This window comes from Canis lupus, chromosome 19, assembly GCF_048164855.1.
Source record: "Canis lupus baileyi chromosome 19, mCanLup2.hap1, whole genome shotgun sequence".
NCBI classification, from domain to species: Eukaryota; Metazoa; Chordata; class Mammalia; order Carnivora; family Canidae; genus Canis; species Canis lupus.
Genome location: NC_132856.1, coordinates 50114542 through 50138023, shown reverse-complemented (window position 1 = coordinate 50138023; position 23482 = coordinate 50114542). Strand labels below are relative to the sequence as shown.

The window sequence follows — 23482 nt, the reverse complement described above, 5'->3', positions numbered from 1 at the left end:
GCTATGCATGGTGCTGCATGCACCAACAACTGCGAATTTCACCAAAGTCCCCAAACAGCCCCATGAAGGAAATATGCTTATTAACCCCATCTTCCCAATGAACTCAGAGAAGTGCCAAGCCTTGCTCAAGGTCACGTGGGTACTGGAATTTGAATGCAGCTGTTTTGGGCTCAAAACTCTGATTCTGTGTGAGGCATAAATCAGTCAAAATCAGACAGGCAGCCGTTACTTTCTGGCATGATCTTTCCCAGCCGGCGAGTTAGGCACTGGGGATCTGGAGGAAAGGGCAGAAGGGTGCATCCCTGGAGAGTCGCTGGGAGAAGAGGAGATATGTGTGGGAGCGCATATTATTCATCAGCCCTTTCAAAGCAGTACAATCAGTAATGATTCCCACTTTCTGAAGCATTGCCTTGGCCCAAGATACCACAGGGGGCAACCGAGGTCAGGGGTTTGTCACAAAGAAAAGGACAAAGGAATAAAGTTCGAACCCAAAGGGAATGTGTCAGGTAGACATAACATTTAAAAAGCACTCACTGACTGCCACAGAATGTTTTAAGGTGCACTCATCGAATCTTCCCTATTTTACAGAGGAGAAAACCCAAGGTACAGAGAGGTTAAGTGACTCACCTATGGTCACACAGAAGGGAAGAGGCAGAGATGGGATTCCAACCCGCCTCAGCCCATCCCCAGAGCCCCTCTTGTTGTTTATTTAAATTGAGGTGAAAATGACATAACAGAAAATTAACTGTGTTAAAGTGAACAAGTCAGTGGCATATAGTATATTCACAATGTGCTACCACCGCCTCTGTCCGAGACATTTTCTTTTTTTTTTTTTTTAAGATTTTATTTATTTATTCATGAGAGACACACAGAGAGAGGCAGAGACATAGACAGAGGGGGAAGCAGGCTCCTTGCAGGGAGCCGGATGTGGGACTCGATCCCAGGACCCTGGGATCACAACCCAAGCCAAAGGCAGATAGTGAACCACTGAGTCATCCAGGTGCCCCTGTCCAAAACATTTTCATTACCCCAAAGGGATATCCTGTGCTGATTACTACCCATTCTGTCCTCCTCCCAGCCCCTGGCTACCTCTAGTTTGTTTTGTTTTGTTTTGTTTTTTATCCTCTATGGACCTGCTTTTTTGGGATATTTTAGGTCAACAAAATCATGTAATATGTGACATTCTGGCTCTGGCTTCTTTCACTCTACGTAATGTTTTCAAAGTTCACCCACATTGTAACATATATCAGAACTTCATTCCTTTTCATGACTGAATCCTATTCCATTGTAGGGATCTACCACATTTTGGTTATCCATTCATCTGTTGATGGGAATTTGGGTCATTTCTGTTCTTTGGCTGTTGTGAATAGTGCTGCTATGAACACACGTGTACGTAAAACACTGAAATGGTGAACTTTATGTATAGGAACTTTACTCCAATATTTTATTTTATTTTATTAAAATATTTTTATTTTTTAAATATTAATTTTTAATTAAAAATTTAAATCTAATAAAATAATATTTTAATTATTTAAAATTTTATTTTTTAAATAATTAAAATATTTATTAAAATATTTTGTTTTGTTTTACTTAGATTTTATTTATTTGATGGGGGTGGAGAGAGCAAGCAGGGGGAGAAGCAGAGGGAGAGGGACAAGCAGATGCTTTGCTGAGTGCCGAGCCCAACCTGGGGCTCCACCTCACCCCCTGGAGATCACGACTTGAGCCTAAACCAAGAGTCAGATGCTTAACTGATTGATCCACCCAGGTGCCCTTATCCCAGTATTTTTTTTTTATAGAATGCTATTGAGGTGCCTCAGTGGCAGTGGGTTAAGCATCTGCCTTCAGCACAGGTCATGATCCTGGAGTCCCTGGATGAGCCCCAAGTCAGGCTCCATGCTCACCAAGGAGTCTGCTTGAGATTCTCTCTCTCCCTCTCCATCTGCAGCCCTTCACCATGCACGCACTCTGTCTCTCTACAAAACAAAACACAAAACAAAACAAAACAAAAACCCTCTTAAAAAAAATAAAATAGGGCAGCCTGGGTGGCTCAGCGGTTTAGTGCCACCTTCAGCCCAGGGCCTGATCCTGAAGACCCGGGATCAAGTCCCACGTCAGGCTCCCTGCATGGAGCCTGTTTCTCCCTCTGCCTGTGTCTCTGCCTCTCTCTCTCTCTCTCTCTGTGTCTCTCGTGAATAAATAAAATATTTTTAAAAAATAAAATAAGGGGGATCCCTGGGTGGCTCAGCGGTTTGGCGCCTGCCTTCGGCCCAGGGGGTGATCCTGGAGTCCCTGGATCGAGTCCCACATCAGGCTCCCTGCATGGAGCCTGCTTCTGCCTCTGCCTGTGTCTCTGCCTCTCTCTCTCTCTCTCTCTCTCTCTCTCTGTCTGTCTCTCATGAATGAATAAATAAAATCTTTAAAAAATAATAAAATAAAATAAATAAAAGGAAACAGGATCTTCCCAGAGCCTCAAAATGTTTCATCTGAAGCATTTCTCAATTACTGTATTTTGAACATATGTCCACAGATTCTTCCAAATTCTCCCCTCCCAAAAGGTGGAGATTAACTCCTCTGTCTTGGGGGGAGGCTGGAAATGTTGTTTTCTGGACCCAGCCGTGGTTACAAAGTATGTTCAGTTTGTGTTCTCTTATGATCTGTGCACTTTTCCTTGTGTGTGTCATACTTTGATCAAAAGTTGAAATTGTTAGAATACAAAAGGAAAACAAAAAAAGGAAAGAAGATGAGACAAAGAACTATCTGTTTCAGAGATGCACGTGTTAGTGTTAGAGTTGTCACTAGAAGCAAAGCAGGAAGAACTCAAGGCAGGATGGCAGCCACCTCTGAGGGGAGGGCGCGGTTGTGACCAGAGAGGATGCACAGTAGGGGATGTCTGTGCTGCTGGCAACGTCCTACTTCCTGACCTGAGTGATGGTATCGTGGATGTCCTGTTTATGATTCTTTTCTCTGTCTCTCTCTCTCTTTCTCTCTTTTTTTTTTTAAAATGATTTTATTTATTCATGAGAGACAGAGAGAGAGAGAGAGAGAGGCAGAGACACAGGCAGAGGGAGAAGCAGGCTCCATGCAGGGAGCCTGAGGTTGGACTCGATCCCGGATCTCCAGGATCAGGCCCTGGGCTGAAGGCAGGCACCGAACCACTGAGCCACCCAGGGATCCCATGATTCTTTAAATTGCACATTCTAACAGTGTCCTGGAGCCAGCTGACACTGACTTGTGAGAACTGATGGTTAACTTGTTAGGACTTCCGTGACCACGCTGACATCACTTTGGTGCTTGAAATTGGCCAGAAACCAACAACTGCTACAAATTAGGGCCTTTTTTTCTTTTCTGGAGAACCCATTCGTCAATATTTCCCAGTTTCTCTATGTATATTAAACATTTTAATTTTATTTTTTTATTTATTTTTAAAGGTTTTACCTATTTATTCACGGGAGACACACACAGAGAGAGAGGCAGAGACACAGGCAGAGGGAGAAGCAGGCTCCATGCAGGGAGCCTGATGTGGGACTCGACCTCGGCACTCCAGAATCACACCCTGAGCCGACGGCAAGCACCAAACCACTGAGCCACCCAGGGATCCCCAATATTTTAATTTTTTAAGATTTTATTTTTTTTATTCATGAGAGACACAGAAAGAAAGACAGAGACATAGGAAGAGGGAGAAGCAGGTCCCCTGTGGAGAGGCTGATGTGGGACTCGATCCCAGGACCCCAGGATCACAACCTGAGCCAAAGGCAGATGCTCAACCACTGAGACCCCCAGGTGCCCCTAAATTAAACATTTAAAAATTATTATTATTTAATTGCAGTAAAATACACATAAAATTTACCATCTTAACCATTTTTAAGTGCCCGGTGGCATCCAGCACCATCCATCTCCAGAACTCTTCTCATCTTGTAAAACAAACTCTGTCCCCATAATAGGTTCTTTTTAATCCTCAAAATTTTCCCTTGTCGGGCATGGATTCTGGAACCAGATGCCCCTTTTGAATCCTCATCCTCTGCCCCCCGCCCCTGCCTTACTAGCTGAGCCTGGGGACCATGTGTCACCACTCTGTGCCTCAGTTTCCTTATAGGTAATATGGGGATAATCTTAGTCCTAATCTCCTAGTCCAGAGGCTTTCAAAGTGTGATTTCTGGACCACCGCAGCATCAGCACGGCCTGGAAATTTATTGTAAATGCAGATTCTCAGAGGCTCTGTAAATAGGGCCCAGCAATCTGTGTTTTAACAAGCCCTCCAGGAGATTCGGAGGCGTGCTCAAATTTGAGAATCATTTTCATAGGTTTAAGTAGATACAACAAACTTAGAGCAGTGCTTGACCTCGCAGCGCAAACCAGGGAAACACTCATTATCATTGCTAATATTCACAGAGGAGGTCCAGCCCTATGAGGGGGGTGGTATCTGGCTGTGCCCTCTCTTCCTATCTGGTGGGGTCTGGGTTCCTGGTCTCTGCTGAACTGAGACCTTCTCGCCCCTCTCTGTTGAAGATGACAGTGAGCTGGACCACGTCACCCCATCCCTGGTTAAAGGTTATCACTTGGTCCTGGAAACAGGAAAGGTCGGGGTGAGGAGGGCCATGCCGCCTCCCCTCTGCCGAAGGAGATAAGGGAGGTCACTCGCCTTCTCCATGACAGGTGCGGGGGAGCCAGGATGTATAAATGGGGGGCCAGGAGGCAGCAGCGACACAGACACCCAGGGGAGTTGCCTTGTCTCGCCCCACTTGCCAGGTGTTCTGTCCAGCATGGCCAAGCGCCCGCTGCTGCTGCTGCTAGCCGTGTGGGTACTGGCTGGGGAGCTGTGGCTGAGGGCTGAGGCCCGGCCATCACCCTACGGAGTGAAGCTCTGCGGCCGGGAATTCATCCGAGCAGTCATCTTCACCTGCGGAGGCTCCCGCTGGAGACGGTCTGACATCCTGACTCATGAAGCTCCAGGTGAGGCTGGGGGAGGTAGTGTGTAGGGGCAGGGGGTGGGCAGTGGATGGGACATGGGATGGTCCAAAGAGCAGGGGATGGAGATGAGATGAAGGGTGGGGACAGAAGAGTCCCTGTCCTACTACATGCAACTGGAGAAACATGCTCAAGTCTCAAAGCGGTGCCAAGGTGAGAGGAGCCAGTTAGCAAAGCTGGGATGGGGGTGGCAAGCCATCCACAGCCTCTAGTCGTCGGAGAACTGGCTACTATTTCTGGAGCACCTGCCGTGTGTGAGCCTGCCTTAAGCAAGGCTGCTCCTGGCACAACTCCTAGGTTGGGGGAGTAGGTGGGAGGTAGGATGCCATTTAGACACTGACGCTGAAGTGCTTTTCAACCACTATGTACAAGGTGGTATATTAGGCCAGATTTTGCCACCACCTAGCAGGTGACCCTGAATCTCTCAGGATGGTTAAGTGGCAACACAGTCAAAAACAGATTAGGACACCATCTAAGCTGGGCAGGGGGCTCAGCATGGGCTCAGCAGGGGGAATGGGGTCTAGTTTCATGAGATGCAACGGCCTGGCCAAAAACGACAACAAAAAAAAGAATAGAAAAAGGCTTTCATGATGATGATGATACATATACGGACCTGGAAGACACACTGCCTGGGTTCTAGTGGCAGCCCTACAACTTCATAGCTGCGTTTTCTTGTGCAAGTTAATCTACCAACCACTGCCTCGGTGTTCTCCTCTGGAAGATGGGAATGATAATAGCTGCACCCACCTCATGGGGTTGTCATTGTGAGGAATAAAGGAGTTAATGCACTAGATCCTTTAAATGCACCAGATCCTTTAGTATCTGGCACATAGTAAGTGCTCAGTAAAGGATCAGTGCTATTTTGAGTGCTTATGTGCCAGACACTGTTCTCAGCTTTTCTATGGGTATTGATTATCTCATCTACTCCATATAAAATAGAAGTTATTACTATCCCCACTTTTATTCATTCATGAAAGACACAGAGAGAGAGAGAGAAAGAAAGAGAGAGGCAGGCAGGGACACGGGCAGAGGAAGAAGCGGGCTGCATGCCAGGAGCCCGATGTGGGACTCAATCCCGGTCTTCAGAATCACTCCCTGGGCCAAAGGCAGGTGCTAAACCGCTGAGCCACCCCGGGATCCCCCATATCCTCACTTTTCAGAGAAGGAAACTGAGAGTCAGAGAAGTAAATTCATTTGCTCAGGATTATAATTCAGAGAGGCTGGACTGGTGCTTAGTTCAGCTCCCAAACGCATGTTCTTAACTATCAGGCTCTCAATAAATAAAGAGGAGGAGAAAAGAAATGACGAGAGAAAAGGCAAGCTCAATGAGGTTGAATAATCTGCCCATCAGAACTGGAGCCCAGGGGATCCCTGGGTGGTGCCTGCCTTTGGCCCCGGCGCGATCCTGGAGACCTGGGATCGAATCCCGTATGGGGCTCCCAGTGTATGGAGGCTGCTTCTGCCTATGTCTCTGCCTCTCTCTCTCTCTCTCTCTCTCTGTCTCTGTGACTATCATAAATAAATAAATTAAAAAAAAAAAAAAAAAAAGAACTGGAGCCCGGGCCGGAATGGAATAAAACTTTTGACCATGATGCAGCATCACAAGAATACAAGTAGCTGGGCCAGCCAGACTCTAGGTGTGACAGAAACTGAGCCCCAAGCACTAACTCTTTTCATGTTTCCCCTTCCCAGATGCAGACTCTGACACAGACAGTGAGCTGGATGAGGCTGTAGCCTCCAGCGAGTGGGTGGCCCTGACCAAGTACCCCCGGGCTTTCTATGAGGGCCAACCTGGCTGGCAGGGAATTCCGGGGGCTGTGCGTGGTGGCCGCGACGTCCTGGCCGGCCTCTCCAGCAACTGCTGCAAGTGGGGCTGCAGCAAGAGTGAAATCAGCAGTCTCTGCTAGACCAGTGTCTGGACTCTCCTGCATTCATTCATCAGCAAGTCAGAGGTCAGGCACTGTGCCCTTGGACAGTCCCCCTCAATGACCCTGACCTTTGACCAGCCTATCCCGACCCTGAGAAACTGCCCCTACCTGGCCAGATGGGAACCTCTGATCCTGACCCCTTCCCTCTCCCCAGGCCATATCATGCCTTTGCCTGGTCTATACCGCACGCGGCTGCAACCGTGCCCCTACTTTACCCAAACTGGCTGCATCGCCAGACCTTTGCCCAAACTGATTCTCTGTTGCCCCCACCGTGGCCAAGACCACGGCGTCTCTGACCAGCCCAAATCGTGTCCCGGCTCCACTCCGGCCTTTGCCCACGCCTCTCTCCCAGCCTTCCAGCCCCTGCACCCCCACCCGCTGCGGACCCTAGAAGCCGTGGCGGGAGCCCTGGCTGGGTTCCCCGCACAGCCTGCGGTGGGAGGCCCGGCAGGGGTACGGATCAGGACCTTCTTCAACCCCAATAATAAAAGTTCCAGAAGACTTTGCAGCGTCTGTGCGCCGTCGCTGGGGGAGGAAGCGGAGGGGGGCGCACCAGTCCCCGCGGAGCTCGGCGGCGCCCCAGGCCGCGCCCCCCCGCGCCCGCGGCCCCCGCCTGCGCGGCCGCCTGGGACTTTCCGGCGCGGGGAGGGGGCGGGTCCCGGAGCGCAAGGTGCGGAGGCGGCGGGCAGGGGAGGGGCGCTTCCCGTCGCCGCTCGGGGCCGGAGCGAGGCGGGCGGCGCGGCGGCGCGGGGCCGGGCAGGGCCGGGCGGGACTGGCGGCGCGGCGGGGGCGCCATGCGGGCGGCCCGGGCGGCTGCCCCCCGGCCGCGGCCGACGCCGCTGCGGCTGCTGCCTGTGCTGCCTGTGCTGCCGCTGCTGCTGCTGTGCCACCGGACCCGGCCCCAGGGTGAGTGCGGGCCGCCCCCGCCGCAGCGCCGAGCCTCCCCGCGTGCACCGGCGGCCCGCACGCGCGAGACGCCGCCAGGCCCCGGGCGGGCCGAGAGCGGGGGCACCGGGGGACGGGGGTCGGCGGCGCGGGGGCAGCCGACGCCCGGGGCTGGGGTGGAGGCTCCGGGTGGTAACAGGATGTGGCTGGAAGAAAGGGAGGGGAGGAGTTCTGCCCCAAGCCCGGGGAGGGGTGCCCAGCGCCCCCTTCCTGCTGCTCACGCCCGGATGGGACCCCCGGATGGCCCCCCACCGTGGGCAGAAGTTCAGCTTCTGGGATGCGCGGGATGGGGGAGTTGAGCCTTCTGCCCTGGGAACACCCCTCCACCCCCCACCCTGCCTCCCTCTCCAGACAGCCCTGGGCCACTGCAGTGCTATGGAGTTGGACCCTTGGGCGACCTGAACTGCTCGTGGGAAGCTCTCGGGGACCTGGGAGCCCCCTCCACGCTGCACCTCCAGAGCCAGAAGTAGTGAGTACAACCGGCCGACTTGGGGAAACTGAAGCTTTAGAGGGGTGGCCGCTCAGGTCCCAGCATACTCAGGTTGAGAGGACCCCAAGAGTTCTGCTCCTTAGCGACCCCCCCCACCACTCTCAAGCCCTTCGATTCCAGGTTTCCACGTTTCCTTGCCGTGTGACCCTAGACCAGTCGCCTTCCCTCCCTGAGCCTCGCTGTCCTCCTCTATCAGAAGGCGGTAGTGAAGAAACCTGCCCCCAACCTTGGTTCTGAGGGTTCTGAGGATATGAGGAATTAGGCAGTGGTGAAGAGAAATTGCTTAATAATCTGAAGCTGTCTTTTATGGCTGTGTGACCTTAGGCAAGTAGCCTAACTTCTCAGCGTATAAAAAGATAATTTGGTAAAAAAAAAAAATTGGTATGGTGCCAGGGAGGCAGCAATGAAAGGCAGACGGAAGCCTGGCCCTCGAGGAGCCCATAGTCAAGGGGGAGACCTGGGTTCCTTCATGATGAATCGCAGCTGCAAACTCAAATTCATTTCAAATTTGGCTGAAGGAGGAGTAAAAGGGGCATTGAAAGGTGGGAACCACAGTGGGAGTGGGGGGAAGCTGGGTTTTTGTTTTTTTTATTTTAACAATGGCAAAACGTAAAAGTTGCCATCTTTTTTTAAAAAAAGATTTTATTTATTTATTCATGAGAGACACAGAGAGAGAGGCAGGTTCCCCGTGGGGAGCCCGATGTGGGACTCGATTCCGGGACTCTGGGGTCAACCGCTGAGTCACCCAGGCGCCCCTGAAATTTACCATCTTTTTTTCTCAACCATTTTAAGTGCACAGTTCAGTGGCATTAAATACATTCACGTTGTTGTGCAACTGTCACCACCGTTCCTTTCCAGAGGGGCCTAGTTTTAATTGGCATAAGACAAAGGGGAGTCAGAGAACGTCCCCCCCTTTTTTTAATGAGATGAAATTCACATCACATAAAGCTAACCTATTTTAAAATGAACAATTCTTGGGATCCCTGGGTGGCGCAGCAGTTTAGCACCTGCCTTTGGCCCAGGGCGCGATCCTGGAGACCCGGGATCGAATCCCACATCGGGCTCCCGGTGCATGGAGCCTGCTTCTCCCTCTGCCTGTGTCTCTGCCTCTCTCTTTCTCTGTGACTATCATAAATTAAAAAAAAAAAAAAAAAAAAAAAGAACAATTCAGTAGTATTTGGTACATTCACAGTATTGTGCAGCCACCTCCTCTATCTAGTTCTAGAACATTCTCATCACCCCAAAAGGAAGTTCCATCCCTATTAACAGACACTGTATCATCATCCCCCCACCAGCCCTGGGAACCACCATACTGCTCTCTATGGATTTTCCTCTTCTATGGATTTGCCTATAAATGGAATCCTAGGAAATGCAGCCTTTTGCATGTGGCTTCTCTCATCTAGCATATTTTTAAGTTTCATCCACGTTGTAGCAGGAATCTGAACACAATTCCCTTTATGGCTGAGTAATAACTCCACTATATGGATCTACTGCATTTTGTGTTTGTGTACCCATTCATCTATTGGTGAACATTTGGGTTGCTTTCTTCATCTTTTGGCGGTCGTGACTAGCACTGTTAGGAACATACATATACAAGTCTTGAGTCGCTGTTTTCAGTTCTTTGGGGGTCTATGCTTGGGAGGGGAATTGCTGGGTCCTATAGCCATTCTGTGTTTAACTTTTTGGGGAACTGCCAAACTGTTTTCTGCTGCAGTGGTACCATTTTTTACCTTCCCACCCGCCGGGTACCAGGGCTACAGTTTCTCCACATCTTCACCAACACCTGCATTTTTGTTGTTACTGCTGTTTTATGAAGGCCTTGTTTGGAACCTTTGAAATCTAATCCTTTAGGATATCCTTCACGGTGCTCTCTGTCACCCACATCTGGTCTGTCAGCAAGCCTGGCCGGCTCCACCTTCTACATTATCCAGATTCAGGCACTCTCTACATCCTGGGCAGGCACTCTGGTCCAGCCCCCACCATGGTGGCTAGCTGGCCAAGGTGGTGCAGTGGTCACTTCCTTCTGGGACCCTGGCTGGCACCCTCAGGCCCACAGTCTGTTCTGCATCACAGCAGCCAGGGGGCGCCTGTGAGCATTTGCGGCCGGGACCATCTCTCCTTAGCTCTCTGCCTTCCCCTGGGCTCCCACCTCACTCAGGGTAAAAGCCCAAGTCATTCTTGTGGCCCCCCCCAGGCCCCGCACAATCTGCTTGTCACCTCCCTGCCTCACCTCCTCACACTTCCCCCTCACTCATTCCTCTCCTGCCATGCGGGCCTCCTCCTTGCTATTCCTCAAACACACCAGTCAGCCCACTTAAAGGCCTTTGCTTCCTCCTGAAATGCACCCCCCCCCCCCCCCGCATCCTGCAGGGCTCTGTCCTCATGTCCTTCGGGCTTTTGTGCAATGGTCTCCGCATCTGAGAGATCTCTGCTGAGCACCCTCCCCAAAATAGCACTGTCGTGCCTCACCACATCATCACACTGCATCCTCTTCACCCCATGACTGCCCTTTCTGTCACTCACACCGCCAGCAATTATATACTCACGTGTTCCTCGTCTGCCTCCTGCGCTGGAAGAGCAGCTCCCGAGAGCAAGGTCCTCGCTTGCTTCGATCTTAGTGCTATCCCCAGCTTCGACCAGACGGCCTGACACAGTATATATTTGCTGACAGAATAGTTGCATAAGTGTAAATGTGCATACATATAAGTAGGTGTGGATAAACACAACATGCGATGCTCACGTAACGTGTATTGGGCGCCCAGTGCTGTTCTAAGCACTTTTCAGTCATTATCTCATTGATTACCCTCATTCTTTTGTCCTTCAGCTAGTATTTCTGTCACCCTCATTTTATAGACGAGGAAACAGACAGAGAGAAGCTAAGTCACTTGTTCAAGGCCACACAGCTTTGAAGCAGCAGAGCTGGGATTTGAACGCAGGCAGATGAGTTCTCATTATGGCTCCAGGTCCAACCGGATACACCCCCCCTCCCATGCCCACATTTCTCCTCACAGCCATTCCAACAGAACGTGGACTGTGGCAGTGCCTGCCGGGCAGAGCTGGGTGACCATTCCACGGGAACAGCTTACCATGTCTGATGAACTGCTTGTCTGGGGTACCAAGGCAGGCCAGCCTCTCTGGCCCCCTGTCTTCGTGAACCTGGAAACCCGAAGTAACAGGCGGGATGGGGGGTGTGCTGTATGTGGGGTGGGTGGTCCTGGAGGCCCCGGCTCAATGCATCTGGCCTCCCCTTCCTCAGTGAAGCCAGATGCCCCCCGGCTGCACCCTGATGTGGACTTTTCGGAGGATGACCCCCTGGAGGCCACTGTCCAGTGGGCCCCGCCTGTGTGGCCACCCCATAAGGTCCTGGTCTGTCAGTTCTACTATCGAAGATGCCAGGGGACAACCTGGACCCTGGTGAGTGTCAGGGGCCCCCTTTCCCCCACTGTATTCCAGGGAGGGCCCAGGGTATCATCCCCAAATCAAAGACCCAGCCCAGAGAGCCACTGAGAGCCCCTTTCTTATTTGCCCTATGAGTCTGTCCATATCTCACACAAAAGGCCTGTACATGCATCTCGTTCAACTAAAAAAAAAAAAAAAAAAAAAAAACCCACCCCAATAATCTAAAATTTCATGCAGGTCCCAATCCACATTCCACTTGGAATTTATGAGAAACTCAGTAAACTTCCTCTAACATTTTTGTGCATGAATAGAAGTCCTCAAATAGCTTACCTTAACCTTAAAATAATGATCGAAGACATTTAGAGAGCATCTGCTGTGTGCCAGACACTGTTCTAGGCTCTTTATTGAACCCTTACAAGAACTCTTTGAAGTAGGTGCATTTTATACCTACCCATTTTATGGATGAGGAGCAAGGCTTGGTTTAAATAAACACCCAATGGCTCAGGGGTTTAGCGCTGCCTTCAGCCCAGGGCGTGATCCTGGAGACCCGGGATCAAGTCCCACGTTGGGCTCCCTGTATGGAGCCTGCTTCTCCCTCTGCCTGTGTCTCTGCCTCTCTTTCTCACTGTGACTCTCATGAATAAATAAATAAAATCTTTTTTCCTATGTTCTTGGAACCCCCATGGTCTTGGACAAAGCAGTTGGACCCTGCTGACATATCAGGTCAAATACTCTCAACTCAGTTCTTAGCTTCATTGCTCTTTCCTCTCTATCCCCCAGTTGGAACCAGAAGTAAAGTCCATACCCCTGACTCCTATTGAGATCCAGGACCTGGAGCTGGCCACAGGCTATGAGGTGTTTGGTCGTTGCCGAATGGAGAAAGAAGAGGATCTGTGGAGCGATTGGAGCCCCATTTTGTCCTTACAGACACTACCCTCTGGTGAGGATCTCCAGGCTTTGCCCCTCCACCCTCTCCTCTCCTGGCAGTCTGTACCCCTCTCATTTGTACCCCTTCCCTCATCCTTGACAGCTCCAAAAGATGTATGGATATCAGGGAACCCCTGTGCACCAGGCAGACAAGAATGGCTGCTTCTGTGGAAGGTGAGCTATAGTGATCAGTTTCATTTTTCTGCACATGTCAGAAGCCCCAGATAACCATATAAACAAGGCAATGGTTTCAATGCTGCCTTCTTGAGGTGGTTTCAAGGCTTCAGGAGGGGTCACTCAGAGAGGTCCTAGCATAGTGCAAATCACAGAGCAAGCCTCCACCAATGTCAGCTACTTCTAGGAGACCTGAGCTGAGACATGAAGGTGGGTGCAGGTGTTCCAGACAGAGGGGAACAGCAGGTGCAAAGGTTTGAAAGCAAGACTAAGCTCAGCTCCATAAAATACAGCACAGCGTGCCAGGACTTGGATGCTTGTATCAAAATGGCATTAAGCTGGGGCGCCTTGGCTGGCTCAGTCGGTTGAGAGTCTGCCTTCAGCTCAGGTTGTAATCTTTGGGGTCCTAGGATCAAACCCCGCATCAGGCTCTCTGCTCAGAGGCGAGTCTGCTTCTCCCTCTGCCTCTCCCTCTATGATCTTGCTCTCTCTCAAATAAATAAATAGAATATTTTAAAAAATGGCATTAGGAGATGATAGGCAATGATGCAACCATCCTCATTGATCCAACTCTGTTGAGCATCTGCTATGTTTCAGGTGTTCCAGGTCCCTGGCTCACAGTAAATATGGCAAGGGACAAAACAGGGATCCCTGGGTGGCGCAGCGGTTTAGCACCTGCCTTTGGCCCAGGGCGCGATCCTGGAGACCCAGGATCGAATCCCATGTCAGGCTCCCGGTGCGTGGAGCCTGCTTCTCCCTCTGCCTATGTCTCTGCCTCTCTCGCTCTCTTTCTCTCTGTGACTATCATAAATAAATGAAAAAAAAAAAAAAAAGGGACAAAACAAAAGGGCCCATCTCTTTGCCCACACAAGCTGATAGTAATTTTAACCACACATAACACAGAGCTCTTCCTACATACCAGGTGCTAGCCTACATGCTCATTTATATTAACTGACTTTACAGATAAGGAAAATGAGACACAGAGGTTGCTTCAGACCACACAACTGGTAAGGGGCAGAGCTGATATTCCTTGCTTTCAAACAGCAATTCACAGCCTCAGTGTCTCTATATCATAACACATCCTTGTTTTTTTTTTTTCATAACACATCCTTGTACTATACTGAAATGAAATACATAGATAACCCTTGTATACTCATGTTTTTAAAAATATATGACAGAGTGTTCTAATTGTAATATTCTGTAGAAGATAAAGGGAAAATAAGGTAACTGCATATGGCAATTATGTCACCAATATGAGATGAGCACTAAATCTGTATGTACCTAATAATATGGCTTTAAAATATAGAGAGCAAAAATTGACAGAACTACAAGGAGAAATATATGAATCTGCAACCAATGTAGGAGATTTTAATGCACCCCCATCAATAATTTCATAATAGATAGAAACCAAGTCAAGATCTAGACTATTTGAACATGTGGTTAACAAACAGCCTAATGGACTCACATAGGAAATGTCAGAACCCTTTCTTCCGTGTACAATTAGGGCATTTATCAAAGTCAGCTGCATGCCAGGCCATAGAGCCAGTTTCCAGGGACTTCAAAGGGGTGAGGTGATGCAGGGCAATTAAAGAATTCTCTAAATAGAACACAGATTGTGCTAGGAATTGATCATAAAAACTGCCTAGAAAGTCCCTATATATTCTGAATATTTAAATATTCAGTGAGTATTGGGGCTCCTGGGTGACTCAGTGGTTGAGCATCTGCCTTGGCTCAGGTCATGATCCCGGGGTTCTAGGATTGAGTCCCGCATCAAGCTCCCCACAGGAAGCGTGCTTCTCCCTCTGCCTGTGTCTCTGCCTCTCTGTGTGTCTCTCATGAATAAATAAATAAAATCTTAAAAAAAAAAATTCAGTGAGTATTAAAACCAGTCCTCCCCAACAAAGATTTTGTCTTAGGAGTTTGTTTCCAGGATCAGTTAACATTATTAGAATATTCATCTACAAAAGTTTTTCCTCTATACAACAGCAAGAATTTTGAAATCCCAAAGAATTGCACAGGACACAGATTAGGATGAGGCGAATAAGGCAGGCTCATGCAAGTGCAGGGTCAGATTGCATCTGTACTTAAAATCTTGAAATTTGGTTTGTCATGGGTTGTTTGGCTTTAATTTTGATTGATTAAAATATAATTTCTCTTAATTTACTGGGTTTTTTATATCCTCCCTTTTAACTTTTGCATCTAAGGGGAGTACCTCACTCATTTCCCTTTCGTTTTGGTCCTGGAACTGTATTATCATGTCACCTCTGCCACTGAGCACCCCCTCAGACTTATTTTCTTCACCTGCAAAGTGGAGCCAACAGAAATATTTCACTGACTGTTTTTCCAGGTGGACCCCACTGAGATATGCAGTGTGTGCCTGATAAATGGAAGATACTAACCCTTTCTTCCTCTCATCCCTCAGGACCGGGGGCACTGCATGCAGATGAACTATAAAGTCTGGTTCCAGGTCAAAGATCAGGAGCTGATCCAGAAGACGGCTCCCTGCTGCAACCTTTTCATCCCCACCCAGGCAGAGTGGGTCGGGGTGTCTGCTGTCAATGCCACAAGCTGGGAGCCTCTCACCAACCTTTCTTTGGCCTGCTTGGGTAAGAGGCTGTGATTTCCTCTGAGCAGTGATCGGACTCCCTGGGACGGAGGCGAGGACTCCCCAAGTGGACAGCTCAGACTTCTCCTCCCCCATCTAGGTCCAGATTTTGCCCCTCATGACGTGGTGGTCAGCAGCATTCCTGGGAGGACAGAGCTGCTGGTGACTTGGCAGCGGGGGCCTGGGGAGTTACAGGAGCACGTGGTGGACTGGGCTCGAGACGGTGATCCCTTGGAGAACCTCAGCTGGGTCCGGCTTCCCCCTGAGAACCTCAGTGTTCTGTTGCCAGGTGAGGCTCTGGGACACCTGGGTTCCCATCCCAGCTATTGCAGAGCAGACTGTGAGTCCACCTGCAGGAAAGAATGTTATGGCTGAAGTGTCACTAATTCATGCAAGCAGTGTTCATTGACCACTCACTATGTGCTAGGCCATGTTCTAGACACTGGTATGCGGCGACAGCAGCTGATGTCTACTGGCATTTGCCATCAGCATTAAATTATTCAAACTTCCTTATAAAGTAGGTTTCTGTTATTATCATACTTGAGGTATAGATGAAGATAAAGGCCCAGGAAGGTTAAGCAACTTGCCTGAGGCCACACAGCAAGTAGGTGGTAGAACCAGGATTTGTTTTTTTTTTTTGTTTTTAAGATTTTATTTATTTATTCATGAGACATACAAAGAGAGAGAGAGAGAGAGGCAGAGACACAGGCAGAGGGAGAAGCAGGCTCCACGCAGGAAGCCCGATGTGGGACTCGATCCTGGGACCCCAGGATCACACCCTGGGCCAAAGGCAAGCGCTAAACCGCTGAGCCACCCAGGGATCCCCATAGAACCAGAATTTGAACCACATAATCAGGCCTCTGAAGCCAGACCCTGAGCCATCACACCTCTCTCTCTCTTTCTCTCTCTCTCTCTCTCTCTCATGGAGTTGACCTCCTTGTGGGATGAGCAGCCCAGTGAAACAAACAGCAACAAAACAAGTACATTACAAGTAATGTAATTGGAGAAAAAAATAAAACGGCAAAGGAGAGGAGGGAGGATTGCTATTTTAGAAAGGAAGATTAGGGATCCCTGGGTGGCGCAGCGGTTTGGCGCCTGCCTTTGGCCCAGGGCGCGATCCTGGAGACCCAGGATCGAATCCCACGTCGGGCTCCCGGTGCATGGAGCCTGCTTCTCCCTCTGCCTGTGTCTCTGCCTCTCTCTCTCTCTGTGACTATCATAAATAAATAAAAATTTAAAAAAAAAAAAAAAAAAAAAAGAAAGGAAGATTAGAAAAGGTTCCTGGAAAAGCCGCATTTGAACCAAGACCTGAAGGAGGTGAGAGAGGGTGCTATGAGGATGTCCGAGGGAAAAGCAAGAGGGAACAGACAGTGCAAAGGCCCAGGGGACAGGAATGTGCCAGATGTGTTAGCAGAACAGCAAGGAGGCCCACATGGCTGGAGTGGAGTGAGTGAGGCGGAGAGTGGGAGGAGGTGAGGGCAGGGAGGTTGAGGACAAGGAGATTGTGCAGGACCTGGTGAACCTCAAGAGAGACTTGGGCTTTTGGTCTGAGTGAGGTAGGAGCCATGGAGAGTTCTGAGCAGAGGAGGGATATGCCCTGGCTCAGTTGTCTACAGGTGCTCTCTGGCTGCTCTTGGGAGGAATAGACTGGAAAAGGGGTGAGGACCATACCAGATGGGAACTGAGAAGGGGAGACAAGCAGGTTCTGATTGGAGGTCCTGGGGCAGAATTTTGGGGATCCATTTGGATATGTTGTGTTGGAGATGTTCATCCAAATGGAGCTGTCCATGAGGCTGTTGGATATTCAGGTCTGGAGGGTTTCAGTGAGTTCTGGCTGGGGTGTGGCATCGGGGAGCCCATTCTTGCTGTAAAGGACTTGGGAGAGCATGAGAAGGTATTGAGTGGAACATTTAGGAAGGAGGAACCCTGATTCTAGACAATTCCCATTTGGGGAAGGCCTGGCAGCAGCAGTAGGTCTTGAGAAGGGACTTCAGGAGTCTCACCCACCATGATGGGTGGTGTCAGGGCCCCACCTGTAGCCTGGTTTGAGCATCTCTCAGCCTCTGGCACCTGCATTTCCTGGCCTGAAGGTGCTCTCTGGTCACTGAAGCATTTTGCCTGTCTGAGCAGCAGCCTGGACGTGCTGGTGAATGGAGTTGCCTCAGATACAGCTCACGAATTACTAGTAAGAATTGGTGGATAAATACCCCAGATTCCTCCCTCCTTGGATGGGATGGCTCGCTAGGCTGATGCTCTCTGCTGCCCCCCTGAGGTCAGCAGTGGGATCGCGTTTCCATTGCCTCCATTGGGAACGTGTTCTCATTTACCTGCTGCCTTTCCGCCCCTGGTTAGCTCACTTCCCAGCTGCCCTGTTGGCATTGTGTGGGGTTACCACCCAGAAAAATTGCCATTCCCCAGATATTTATCTCAGCATGTCCTTCAGGAGACACAAATGAAGATGCCTATCAAGTAGGAAATGAGCAGGGGAGGGAAAGCCAACTCTAACTGTCTTTGCTCCTCCACCGACCAGGGAATTTTGAAGAAGGGGTCCCCTACCGAATCACAGTGACAGCAGTCTCTCCTTGGGGCTTGGCCCCTGCCCCCTCAGTCTGGAGGTTCAGAGAGGAACTGAGTAAGTGGTAGAGCTGGGGAATGGGGGAGCCCCCTGGAACCCTGGCAGGCCTTGACCTATTGGCTTTCTCCCCAGCACCCCTAGCAGGGCCAGTGCTTTGGCGACTCCAGGATGCCCCCCCAGGGACCCCTGCCATAGCATGGGGAGAGGTCCCAAGGCACCAGCTCAGGGGCCATCTCACCCACTACACCTTGTGTGCACAGAGCGGGACCAGGCCTTCTGTCTGCGTGAACGGTGAGTTTCACGGCCTCTTGCCCCCTGCTCCGAGCTCCCACAAGACCCACCCATCAGTCTACCTCACCCTTGTCCCCAGGTTGGCCTCTTTTGGTTCCTTCTCAGTCCCTGGGAAAGTCTGGGATGGCATCTGTTCCCTAGTGAACAATAACCCTGGTGGCTATCATTATAATGGACTGTCATTTGACTATTAAAAGTGAAGACTTGGATCTATATTTATTGACATTGAAAGATGCCTGTCATGTTTTATTAAATGAAAAAGATAAAAAGAGGGCAAAACTCCTCGAGATGGTTCCATTTGTATAAAATAAACCTGGTGTCAAGCAAAGCAGAGACACAAATGTGAAAAGGAATTGTCCACAGTGTCAACAGGATTGCAGGATTGTGTATGATTTATATTTCTTTTTCATACCTTTGGGTATAGGCTACATTTTTACTCTGGGCATAAATTCCTTTTTAAAAATGCCTTTATTACCCTTTTTCTCCCTAATTACAAAAGTTAACTGTGATTATTGCCATAGCTGACCCATTAAAGGAATAGGTCATCTAGAATATCATATCAGCATTCTTGAGGTGCCTTGGGGGCTCAGTTGGCTGGGCACCCAACTCTTGATTTTGTTTGTTTGTTTTTTTTTAAGATTTTATTTATTTATTTATGAGAGAGAGAGAGAGGCAGAGTCACAGTCAGAGGAAGAAGCAGGCTCCATGCAGGGAGCCTGACTTGGGACTTGATCCCAGGTCCCCAGGATCAGGCCCTGGGCTGAAGGCAGCACTAAACCACTGAGCCACCCGGGCTGCCCCAATTCTTGATTTTGGCTCAGGTTACGGTATCAGGGTTGTGGAATTGAGCCCCATATCAGGCTCTCTGCTTGCTATTCTACCCCTGCCTTGCTTCTCTCTCTTTTTCTCAAATAAGTAAATAAATCTTAAAAAAAAGAGAGAGAGAGGCACCTGGGTGGCTCAGTTAAGCATCTGCCTTCGGCTCAGGTCATCATCTCAGGGTCCTAGGATCCAGCCGTGCTGTGGCAAGGGGCAGGGTGTCCCTGCTCAGAGGGGACTCTGTTTCTCCTCCTACCTTGCTCTTGCATTCTCGCTCACTCTTTTGCTCTCTCTCTCCGTCTTAAATAAATAAATAAAATCTTTAAAAAAAACCAGATTATCAGCATTCTCATAATTTTACTGACACTGATAATGCAGATTCCACATTTTTCCATCCATTTATTTTTTTTTTTAAGATTTTATTTATTTATTAATAGACACAGAGAGAGAGAGGCAGAGACACAGACAGAGGGAGAAGCAGGCTCCACGCAGGGAGCCTGATGTGGGACTTGATCCCTGGTCCCCAGGATCACACCCCAGGCTGCAGGCGGCGCCAAACCGCTGCACCACCGGGGCTGCCCTCCATCTATTTTTTTAAAGATTTTATTTATTTATTCATGAGAGACACAGAGAAAGAGGCAGAGACATAGGCAGAAGGAGAGGCAGGCTCCCCATGGGAAGCCCAATGTGGGACTCAGTCCCAGGACCCTGGGATCATGACCTGAGCCGAAGGCAGACGCTCAACCGCTGAGCCACCCAGGCACCTCTTCAATCCATTGAGATATAGGAGTTGTGTTCTTTAAAGATTTTTAACTTTGTATTATAGAAAATTCAAGCACATACAAAAGTAGAGAGGCTAGTATAACAAACCCTGGTGTGCCCACCACAAGGTGTCAACAGTTACCTGCTTTCTGCCAGTCTTTCATTATATCCCTTGCGCTTTTTTCTAATCTTTGGTGTCACTTTACCCAACTACATCAGTGCTTAAGCATTTATCTCTAACTGATAAAGCCTATTTTTTAACATAATTACTTTGCCATGATTGCTCCTTACAAAAAGTATATGTTGATCATTGGATTAAATTTTTTACTTGTATTTATTTTTAAGGATTTAATTTCATTTATTTGAGAGAGAGAGAGAGAGAGAGAGCAAGCATGAGCCAGGGTGGGGGCGAGGGGACAGAAGGAGAGGAAGAAGCAGACCCCTCACTGAGTGCAGAGCCAGAGGAGGGGCTCGATCCCAGGACCCCAGGATCATGACCTGAGTCAAAGTCTCAGGCTTAACCGACTGAGCCACCAGGTGCCCCATTTTTTTAGATTAAAGTTTTCATGCATATCTATATTATATATACATTTATTATTATTATTATTTATTATTATTATTATTTTAGAGAAGGAGAAGAAGAGAGAATCTTAAGTAGACTCCATGCCTGGAGCAGAGCCCAGCATGGGGCTCAGTCTCATGATACTGAGATCATAACCTGAGCTGAAATCAAGAGTCAGATGCTTAACCAACTGAGCCACCCAGGCACCCCGGTATTATTATTTTTAAAAAAGGACCATGTTATAGACTATAGTTTGGCCCCTCAATCTCTTATCCCTGTGATGTTTTGCAACTTCCTTTATTTCACCTGCTGATTTAGCTTGGACATCTTTCTATGGCAATATAGCTCGATCAGTGTTCCTATCTCCCCCAATCCTACAACAAACCAAAAGCTTCTTCCTCTTTCAGCTTAAAAACGAAAAAGAGGGGGATCCCTGGGTGGCTCAGTGGTTGGGCGCCTACCTTTGGCCCAGGGCGTGATTCTGGAGTCCTGGGATCACGTCCCGCGTCGGGCTCCCCGCATGGAGCCTGCTTCTCCCTCTCCCTCTGCCTCTCTCTCTCTCTCTTTCTCTGTCTCTCATGAATAAATAAATAAAATCTTTAGGATAAAAGAAAACAAAAAAGAGCAGTTTAGTAAAAAAAAAGTAAATATAGTTCTGAGAGGTGTATGTCTTCCCATCATCTAAAGAGAATCTCCATTCACTGGGTTAATGTGCAGGTGGGGGATATGCTCATTTATTCTTTTATTTATTCGAATATATATCATTTTTAAAAAATATTTATTTATTCATGAGAGACAGAGAGAGAGAGAGGCAGAGACATAGGCAGAAGGAGACGCAGGCTCCCCACTGGAAGCCCGATGTGGGACTCAATCCCAGGACCCCGGGATCACAACCTGAGCCAAAGGCAGATGCTCAACCACTGAACCACTCAGGTGCCCCTGAATATATATCATTTTTGACTGCTTTCTGTGTGCCAGGCACTGATCCCGGTGCTGGGAACACGGCCTTTGTGGAGCTAACTTTGTAACAGTCAGGGAACATCTCACTGAGGAAGTGAAATTTGGCAAAGACCTGAAGGTGGGAGCCAAGTGGATATCCAGGGAGAATGTTGCAGACAGATAAAGGAAGCACATGCAAAGGCCCTGAGGTAGGACTTGACTGCCTCTGCAACCTCTCTGGGTGTGTCCTTCAGTGAGTGGCAGCACCCAGAACATCACCTTGCCCGACCTTCAATGGGGTCCTTGTGAGCTGTGGGTGACCGCATCCACCATCGCAGGACAGGGGCCACCTGGTCCCAGCCTCCGGCTTCACCTACCAGGTAGGGGGTTTGGGGTGGGTCTGCCATGGGAGGGGGTCTGCTCCCTTTGGAAATAGGGGTTTCAGTGAGTGAGCAACCTTTTGATGTGGGGGTGGTTATTGGTGACGCCTCCAGGGCACTCTGACCCTGCTAAATGGATCATTGGGCTGTCTGTGTCTCTGACCCTTTCACCTGCCTCTGACCTTGACTTATCACCAGCGACTGTTTTGTTTTATTCACCAGCTGCACTCTCACCCCAAGATCTCCCAGCCCTTGGCCCCTACCCACCCATAAACCCCGCCTATTTACCTGCCTCCCTCATCCAAGCCCTGCCCCATCCTTTTTTTTTTTTTCCTGCCCCATCTTTGACCCTTACCTGATCCCTCCCCATCCCTGGTGTCCAAATGTTCTTCTGCCCCTCTGCCTCAGATAACACCCTGAAGTGGAAAGTCCTGCCAGGTGTCCTTCTCCTGTGGGGTTTGTTCCTGATGGTCTGTGTTATGAGCCTAGCCACTTCTGGAAGGTGAGGCTGTCAGACGTGTGGGTGTCTGCCCAGGAGGGCAGCTGGACACTAGCTAAGCTTTGGTTGGGGGAGGTGGGGAGAAGTGAGGGGACACCTCAGGGCTGTGTGACACTCCTGGGCATGGGTATCAGGTCACCCGGATTCCCAACCCTGTTACCCACTTGCCAGGTGCGTCCACCTCCGGCACAAGGTACTGCCCCGCTGGGTCTGGGAGAAGATTCCTGATCCTGCCAATAGCAATTTTGGCCAGCCCCACATGGAGGTGAGCAGAAAGGCTGACCTGCCTGGGCCCTCTGGGAGGTTGGCGAATGCGGGGACAGCAGGGAGTGGGTGGGAGCAGGTCTGGGAGAATGGGGGTCAGAATCCCTGTCTCTTCTCTCCCCCAGGAGGTGGTGCCTCCGGCTCAGACCCCCGGGGACTTCCCCATCCTGAAAGTGGAAGACATGGAGCCACTACAGGTTATAGAGCCCCCCCAGGCCTCCACCCAGCTTGACTCTGGGTATGAGAAACACTTCCTGCCCACCCCCGAGGAGCTAGGCCTTCTGGGCCCACCCCCAGGTCCCAAGTTCTGGCCTGAACCCACCCCAAGCCAGGAGAGGGGTGCCCATTTGACAGATGAAGACACTGAGGCTCAGAGAGGCTGAGTCACTTGCCTGAGGACACCTGGCCAGGAAGAACCGGCTGAAGGACCCCTATAGAGAAGGGCTTGGCCCTACCGGGAATAAAATAAATGAACATGGACGGATGAGGGAGCAAAGGCAAATGTATGAAATCCAGAGTGGCAGCTGCCTCCCCAGATCTGTCCTGCTGCTATAACAGAACCATAGCGGGTTGTATCCGCTGCTGCACCTGCAGCCAGGTGCGGCCATGGACCAAGTTCTCGCCAACGGAACATGTGTAGACGTGCCACGTGCTGATGCACGTCGGAGCTCCTCCACGTCCTCTCCCCTCGCTCCCTGCGAGCTGGAACATCACCGAGCTGGAACATCACCGTGCCTGTGAGCCAGCTCGAATCCTAACGAAGGGGAATGTGGAGCAAGAAGTGGAAAAGGAACCTCCATCCCCAAGTGACTGCATGACTCAGAGCCACCCTGAGAAATAAACTTTTATGTTTTTATAGCTACTGTGGCTTGGGTACCTCTTACAGCAGCCGTGTCTGGACTCACACCAAGTCCATCTTTGATTGTGGCAGAGTCGAGCCTCTGCTGTCCCACCG

The 23482-nt window shown here is 49.7% G+C and overlaps 2 protein-coding genes across 3 annotated transcripts; both read left to right on the top strand.

Annotated features, from left to right (window-relative positions):
- Nucleotides 1-4581: 4581 nt before the first annotated feature.
- Nucleotides 4582-7387, top strand: RLN3 (relaxin 3). The gene is made up of 2 exons (XM_072787019.1): nt 4582-4953; nt 6661-7387. Exons 1-2 carry the CDS (start codon nt 4650-4652, stop codon nt 6873-6875), a joined length of 519 nt encoding a protein of 172 aa, XP_072643120.1. The 5' UTR covers nt 4582-4649; the 3' UTR covers nt 6876-7387.
- A 281-nt stretch (nt 7388-7668) lies between these two features.
- Nucleotides 7669-23385, top strand: IL27RA (interleukin 27 receptor subunit alpha). Of its 2 annotated transcripts, XM_072787017.1 has the most exons (14): nt 7669-7802; nt 8193-8310; nt 11343-11500; nt 11588-11745; nt 12511-12670; nt 12761-12831; nt 15254-15437; nt 15537-15725; nt 17967-18068; nt 18144-18302; nt 21639-21764; nt 22173-22266; nt 22435-22528; nt 22653-23385. In XM_072787017.1, the coding sequence occupies exons 1-14, from the start codon at nt 7691-7693 to the stop codon at nt 22908-22910; spliced, it is 1983 nt and encodes a 660-aa protein (XP_072643118.1). In that variant the 5' UTR covers nt 7669-7690; the 3' UTR covers nt 22911-23385. The 2 variants fall into 2 exon arrangements, with proteins under 2 accessions (XP_072643118.1, XP_072643119.1); XM_072787018.1 differs by lacking the exons at nt 7669-7802; nt 11343-11500 and having other exon boundaries at nt 8194-8310.
- The last annotated feature ends 97 nt before the right edge of the window (nt 23386-23482 follow it).